This window comes from Phragmites australis, chromosome 4, assembly GCF_958298935.1.
Source record: "Phragmites australis chromosome 4, lpPhrAust1.1, whole genome shotgun sequence".
NCBI classification, from domain to species: Eukaryota; Viridiplantae; Streptophyta; class Magnoliopsida; order Poales; family Poaceae; genus Phragmites; species Phragmites australis.
Window position 1 is genome coordinate 35913649 of NC_084924.1, and position 8251 is coordinate 35921899.

Consider the following 8251-nt stretch of genomic DNA (forward strand, 5'->3'; position numbering starts at 1 on the left):
GCCATCTTTTGTCGTCATGAACTTATTCCGTTGTGTAGCTACTCTAGCAAATGTTCGAGTTATGTATTTTATTGTAAAGTTTAATCTACTTAAAGACTTATAACTTAATTTAATTACTCGTTCTTTATTATGTCTTGTGATGATGTGCTTTTTGTAAAGGCGTGTGTTCCGATCCTGGAAGTAAACACATGTTGGGACTACCGGAATGGTATTCTGGTTAATTATTGTGGGCGTGATTATGAAAAATGATTGCTCTAATGATTAGCTCAAACACTATTTGGATGGTTCTTCACAGTACCAATCTATACTGGAGGGTTATAGTGATTCAATATCTGATATTGATGAGATAAAGACTGCAAGTGGATATGTATTCACTCTTGGTGATGCTATTGTTTTATGGAGGTTTTGCAAACAGACCATAACGAGGTCGACTATGGAAGCAGAACTCGCAGCATTAGACACAACCATTGTTGAGGCAGAATGGCTGCGTGAACTCTTGATGGATTTGCCAGTGATCGAAAAACCGATACCGGCTATCCTTATGAACTGTGATAATCAAACGGTTATTGTCAAAGTGAACAATTCTAAGGATAACATGAAATCCTTAAGACATGTAAAGAGAAGATTGAAATCTGTCAGAAATTGAGAAACTCTAGAGTTGACAGCATTGGATTATATCCAAACGGCTAAAAATCTGGTAGGTCAATTTACAAATGGACTATCACGAAATATGATAGATAATGCATCAAAAGAGATAGGATAAGACCCATGTGAGTTATACAGTATAACCTAGCCTATGTGATCGTAGATCCCGTGAATTAGGACTTAGAAAGAACAAGTTATTGGTTAACTGAAGGAGAGTACCACACAAACTCGAGTAAAGATGCAAGACTCTTGAAATCTGTAAGGCAGTTTGGCTATCTCCTTAATATGTTTTATTGACTTTAATTAGCGAAGATGCTAGTCTACAGAGCATTCTTGAAAGAACACACCTATATGAGCCTGACTGTTGGTCGCAGTCTATGAGACTTGGGTGATCTCTAATAAACTCATGAAGAGACCATGGAGTATGACTTATATGCTCCACCCGTTTGGTAGCCTACTGATAGCCTAGTATCAGTTATGACTTCAAGTAAAACTTATTTGCACAAGACTTGCAATTCAAGACTTTGTCCATTGTCCAAGTTGTGAATGAGTATATCTTGATGTTCTAGGTGGATGTTCAACTTAACAGTCTTCACTGAAACATTGGTATATCAAACAGTATTGAGAAAAAAGGCAAGTATTCATGGGACTTTGAGATATGGTAGTGGATTGTTAGAATATATGGGCTTAGCCTATTATATTTGTATAATTCCAAATAAATCTCAAAGGCTCAACCATGTGACAAAGATGTGTATTCTTTAATCCCACCTTGCTAATAGAAGTGGATGAAAACTAACTTAAAAGAGTTTCTCTCCTCCACCCACTTAGCATGTGTGGATGAGAGGACTAGAAGAACACATGTGCGCGCTCGCTAAAAGAGTTTCTCTCCTCCACCCACTTAGCATGTGTGGATGAGAGGACTAGAAGAACACGCGCGCGCTCGCTCGCCTCGCCAGACCGTGGCTAGGGCCGGGGTGTGGGCGGAGGGCGCGGGCGCACGACACCTGCATAAATGGTCCATCGAAATCAAGTCCAATTGCTTGTGCATGTCCGACCTCCTTTTGTGGTTTCTTTCTTTTTGCTACATGGGTAAAGTGATAAATATATGGAAATCACGTTGGTCAAGACCCTGATCGTGGCGAAATAACCGTCTCTGATCATGGTGCGTCTCAACCGCACGACTCTTCATCTATATATATTTGTCAGCCGCCACACAAAGGAGAGATGCGATACACAACACGCAATAGGGTTTTGCTAATTTCTCTCTGTTGCGTTGTCGCACGTAGTCTACTCCATCCCGCTACGCTGGCATGCACTGACGAGTGGGAGAGCAAGTCTTCGGAACTTCCTTGAGATCTTACACTAGGAGATGGCGAATAAGATTTTTGGGAAACGCTCAGACTTTAGTTCCATAATCATAGGAAAAAGAGAGGGCAGAGCATTCTCTGATAGGTTTTCTGCTTCCTCTACATCATCGTGATCTACTTCGACTACTCTTTATCATCATCTATTGGATCGACATCACAGTGGCCTCTACATCGACTACTTCATCTTCATCATTATCTACTACATCGAGCATCGATACCACGGGGGCCGTCTGCATCTCACGTCACTATCGGGTTCGTATGTAAATCCTACTCGAGTACCTAGTCGAGTACATCTCCTGGTCAAGTACCTAGTCGAATATCTTGTCGAGGATATGCTCTAGTAGAAGCATGTTGAGACTTGTCGAATCCTATTCGAGGCTAGTCGAATTTAGTCGGAGCTAGTTGAAACATAGTCGTTATTAATTATCTACATCCGTTCTTATTCATTTTATATCAGAAATTAAATTAAATTTGAAAGTGCTATTACTTCCAACGGAGGGTTTCGATTCTTTAAGAGGCTACCGGGTTAGAGGAGGCACGGGGTGGTAGCCGGACCGGCGATGGACGACGGTGTAATGGTGCGGTGAGATGGAGATGATGTCGCCGGTGTAGCGGGCTGTGCCAGTGGTAGGGGTGTTGAAATCGGACCAGTTAGCGTGCTATTGGTGGATCCAACGGTAAGGGATCTATCGGAGACCGGAGGGGCGGTGTCGGTGGCAAGGCATTAAAATCGGATCGATTAGCATGGCATCAGCGGGCGGGAGAGCGCGAGGTGAATGCTGCGTCTCTCCGTGTGTAAGGAGGTTGAAGAAATAACTTAAGCCTTCGTATCAAGATTCGTCGACAGAAAACCATAAAAAAGAACAAGCGCCTATTAAATAGCATCTCACTTTCTTGTATGGGAACACTACTTGCTTTTATCACTTCGAAGAAAATGTGGGATATGCATCAGGTCCATACGGACGGTAAAAATTCTTTGTTCTGCTTTGATACAAATTGACTTTTACGATTACCATTCAAATAGAAACCATTGTACTATTTGTTCTGCTCTGTCCAAGCGATTTTATGATACGCTAAGATAGCGGAGGCTACGCCTTTTCTCCAATAATCTCGACAGACATACAGGTGGAAGATTGCGATCATAATCGAAGCTTTCCAAGGCACAGATTAGCTAGATGATGGATCCTTTTTAGCACAGAATGGAGTCCTGACCCATGACATCGAAAACTAGGCGCAAAATGGGTCAGGAACAAACTCAAGGATTTCAATATAATTGCACCGATCATTCCCGTTCTTATGTTCGAACAATGAAATATACATAGAAAAGGAAGTTCACGACATTTGGATACACCATCAAAAACTGCAAGCACCAATTTGCGAGCTTATTACTTGGTCCATACAGATCTTCATGCACTGATCCTGAGCTGGATACGCCAATCCTCAAGTTGCTTCTTTACTTGTTCTGAACCAGTGGAGCCATACGATATGAACTTGTTTACAGCGTTTTCCACTCCCAAATATTCGTAGACGTCGCCCTCAAATACAGGATGAACAGCTTTTAGGTCATCCAGGTCAAGTTCAGCTAGTTGACAGTTCTTCGAGGCACATAGAACTACAGACCTTCCAACTATCTCGTGAGAAGTTCTGAATGGAACACCCTGCAAAGCGAAAATAAAGAAACATAAGCCTTCCATCCAACTAAAGTATATGTAGCATTAATAAAAATCAAAATGGTGTTAGTTTGTGTATCCGTTTGCTAATATATGATCTATGACCGTGTTCCAATGCTGTTATCTAACTGGTATGTGCCTATGTAAAACTCTCCGTGCAGAGTTACGTCAACACTAAAGCTATGGTATGTGAGGAACTTTCAGTGACATGTAAGGAATTTTCTCATAGTAATATGGTCATGAGAGGGATGATTTTACCTTCTTCACAAGATAATCCGCTAGCGTTGTTGCATCTAGATAACCGGCAGGCAGGGAACTTTGTATTCTTTTCGAATTAAAAGAGATATTTTGTGCAAACTCCGTGCATACTTCAAGCATCCCTAATATGGCCTTCACACTATCAAACAACGGTTCCTTGTCTTCCTGCTCAGAAATAAAATTTGAGAATATGCACTCATATAAGCATGGATATACTTACGAGAATCAGGCTCACCTGAAGATCGCGGTTGTAGGCCTGTGGAAGGCCTTTACAGAGGGTCAGGACAGTCATGAGATCTCCAACAACCCTAGCAGATTTCCCACGAACAAGCTCCATTGGATCCGGATTTTTCTTCTGTGGCATAATGCTGCTTCCTGTAGAAACTGAGTCACTTGGTGTCAGGAACCCAAACTCCTCTGATGCCCATAAAACCCATTCTTCACCAATTCGGGAAAGATGAACAGCAGTAATTGAATTGGCAGCAAGGAACTCCAATACAAAGTCACGGTCTGATACTGCATCAATGCTGTAGACAAAAAAAAAAAGACAGCTTAAGTGAGGATGGACTAATCAAAAGTGAAAATGAACGATTTAGCAGTGTTTCTAGCTTAACTGGTGAGTACTCACAAGAGCATGACCGACAATTCTAGGTTAGTGGTGGTACCAGTGAAGGTTACAGACGCTCACAACAACATACCAGCTATAGAAACCAGTAATAAACAATTCACGCTTCTGTATAATATTTCAGGTGTTTGTACAGACAAGAAATATGACCAGGTAATAAGGCCTGACATTTTCACTCAGCTTTACTTCAGTGTGATCAAATCATCAAAGTACTCTGGCATATAATGTTGAGCACCTGACGGATTTCACACGTTCTTGCATGTCATGATAGATACTCATTTCAGCGGATGTAGAGTATCTAGAGTTTTAGGTATTCCTTTTGACAAAATAACTCTAGCTTGATCACAGTTCAAGCAAGTGATATAGCAGAGAAATCAAGCAATGCTTACAGCCTTGAAATGATAATAATAAATCAAGACAATAGACAATACCTGTTCTTCATCGGAGCCGTAAAATTCAAATCTTTAGCAGTTTTAAACCTATCAATGGGAAGTCCAGTTCCGGCCAAAGCACAAGCACCAAGAGGGCAGAAATTCATTCGCTCCCTGCAGTTGACCAGCCGTCCAGCATCACGCTCCAACTGTGCATAGTACATATCAGAGTAAGGTCAAGTTCATCAGAAGTTCCATGGTTTCTCTGAAAAGATTATAAGTAAAGCATCTGGAGCACTAGTACGCCCTTGCACAGGGACACACAAGTGCTTCAGTATAAACTGTAAGCTATGTAACATTAATGCTTCATCGGAAGTCATGCAGGTTTGGCATGCCAGCTAAAATGGTGAATACAGCTATTGGTGCAGAAGGTCATAGATTGTAGGACAAATTGTAGAAGATAAGGCGCCTAAAATGGTCCACTTTCTTAATATTCCAAAGTTCAAAACTTTTGTCTCAGGCGTATGTATTAAATCATGTGAAGGAAGGAATTGAAATAATGTGAAACACTGTATGCAAATATTCAACTTTTGGTGCTGCATTGGGATATGTCTACAGAATAGTCAAAGGTACCAAACTGACAGCTTCTACACAATATGTTCTCTTTTCTGTGCAACAGTTTCTCATATTTTTCACTTTCAAAGTATAAAAAAAAAACAGAGCTGATATACCATGCAAGCAAATAATCCTAAACGTTAAACACATTTTATAATTACCTTGATAAGATAAGAGTGCACTAATTTAATCACTGTACAGAGTGGGTAAGTGATTTAAGGATTTGTTTACACAATAACCACAAAGCGCAACTTGGGGAATCACGCACATTCGTACACTAGAAATCCTTGCCTTCCCAAGGTAGAAAGTAATATAAAATTACTAATAATGCAAGGTGTCAAGAAAGGCAAGAAATGGAAATCACCTGTTCAACATATGATAAGAGAAGATGTGGCAGCAAAACAGGCTGTGCCCTTTGCAGATGAGTATAACCAGGGACTATTAAATCAACATATTTTGAAGCTAACATAACCAGAGACACCTGAAACATTAAGAATTATTCTAATATTAGAAAAGTGGACAACTTCCACCCTGAAACACAGTTATAGGAAAATAGAAGAAATCATGTGTTAGCAATGATAGAGTGGAATCGCACATGCAGTTATGAGAATACACAACATCAGCCATCAGGTACTCAATCAGCTTTTCTTGAAGTTGTGACTTGGCAGATGTCAAGCTAGTCGTTTGCATCAGTTTTCAGATGAAGAATCAGGCAAGGTTAAGCAGGAGAAGTTCTGTACGAAAGTTGCTGCCCCAAAATGCGCATTACAGGATAGATCAATAGAAAAGAAGCTTCGAAATTTCAATCAAACGAGCTTTTCTTAATTGTTGGAATGGTCGTGTTAAAAGAGCCTAAAGCTGAAGAGTATCGAACCAGAAAGCTGTAATAGATAGCCAAGAAATGTATACATGATTATAGCAGCACACCATGCCCATCACAGAGTAAATTCAGGAGCAAACCTGAAGCTGCTTGATACGAATCAAAATCTTGTCAATAGCATCACGGGACCATAGTCTTAGATCTGTCACGATTTGGTCATTGCGGCTCCTAGCGGTATGCAGCTTCTTGGCCGGCTCACCAACCCTTTCAATCAGAGCAGCTTCAATGTTCATATGAACGTCCTCCCGGTCTTTTCTCCACTCAAACTTACCTTCTTGAATCAGCCTCTCAATCTGATCGAGCCCCTCTAAAATGATGTCCCTATCACCAGCCGTTATCAAACCCTGCATTGCAAATGATTCAGCACACCTACTCAAATATAGTGAACATTAGTTGTAAAGTAACATCCTGCAAAAACCCTAAGGTGCACTTTGATCCAGCATTTCGCCAAAATATGACGAACAACACTACTGGTAAACCCCTGAGCGCAGGCAGATTAATCCTCCTCAATGCAACTCTACAGAAAGCTAGCAATTTCGAACACATAGCGAGCGTGGTAATAGCAGCGGATTAAGCCCAGACCAGACCAAAACCCCCAAATTGCTTCGCCGGATCTCCGTCCAGATAGGGCAGCTAATTGGTTGAACACCTACGCGGTCACACAACCAAACCACTACCACTAACAGCGAGGATGCAGGTGATTCAGTGGAGCGCGCATAAGATACCTGACCGGCGAGCATGGAGGCGTGGGCCTTGCTGCCCATGATGTCGTACTTGTAGAGCTGCCAGTCGTAGGAGATGGACTCCGTGAAGCGCTCCACGGCGTCGGTGACGCCCTCCTCGAACCTCCCGCCCCACAGCTTGGTCTCCTTCTCCTCGCTCTCCGAGGACGCCATCGAGGCGGAGGCTGCCGCTACGGCCGGGAAGGCGGCGCCACGGCCCCGGAGGGTGACGGCGACGCGGCGGGCGGGGGGAACGAGGCGGCCGCAGGAGAGGGAGGCGGAGGCGGAGACGGGTGCCCGGAAGATTAGGGATTGGGAGGTTACGGCCATAGGCGTCGACGCGTCGTTGCACTGCTGTTTCGACTTCTAACGCGGCGGCGCGGCGGGGTGGTAAGTGGAACCGTGGAGGGTTTAGGCGATTGTGCTGTGGAGGGGGTGGGGATGAGTTTTGCTTTAGGGTTTTTTTTTTGTGTGTCCTATACCGGCCTGCAGGAATGCAATCGGAACGCGCATATTGCTTATCTTTTAATTATTTTAATATATTAACAACTTCAAATAAAAAAAATCTCAACTTTAAAGTTGTAGATATCTTCGAGAGTTATAATTTTTATATATGAATCATCTTTGTCCGATTTCCTATGAAAAAGTTACAAGTTTTGGAATACAGACTCGTATAGTCATCGAATACTCTTCGGATATATTTAATTTTATTCTCGAATATCCGACGGATATATGTCTCCCTACGTTTGAATTTAATATCTGATTCAACTATCTAACTTCGATTCCGATATCAAAAGAAAAATCCTGGATATCTAGTTTTTCACTCTGAAATGCTATCCAAACCGCTTCGCACAATCATTTGGTCAGAAAATATCCGACCCATTTGCACCCTAGCCGTTTGGATGCAACTGGAACTGACAAATAGTTTCCTTGAGCAAAATATAGCAAACTCATTTATGGCACAATCTACCCGAATTTTGAGCCATCAGATCCTACACCTTATCTCAATCCAATGACCAACCTCTTTCTTCCTTATCTCGATCTTTTCTTCCACCCCCCCCCCCCAATCTCCTTCCTCTCATTGATCTCTCTCGCTGC

The 8251-nt window shown here is 42.2% G+C and overlaps 1 protein-coding gene across 1 annotated transcript; it reads right to left on the minus strand.

Moving 5' to 3' along the window:
* Nucleotides 1–3253: 3253 nt before the first annotated feature.
* Nucleotides 3254–7598, minus strand: LOC133916260 (argininosuccinate lyase, chloroplastic). Its single transcript, XM_062359868.1, has 7 exons — nucleotides 7157–7598; nucleotides 6512–6775; nucleotides 5916–6032; nucleotides 4997–5145; nucleotides 4176–4467; nucleotides 3941–4105; nucleotides 3254–3670 (listed from the first exon to the last, which is right to left on the minus strand). The coding sequence occupies exons 1-7, from the start codon at nucleotides 7481–7483 to the stop codon at nucleotides 3419–3421; spliced, it is 1566 nt and encodes a 521-aa protein (XP_062215852.1). The 5' UTR covers nucleotides 7484–7598; the 3' UTR covers nucleotides 3254–3418.
* Nucleotides 7599–8251: the final 653 nt, after the last annotated feature.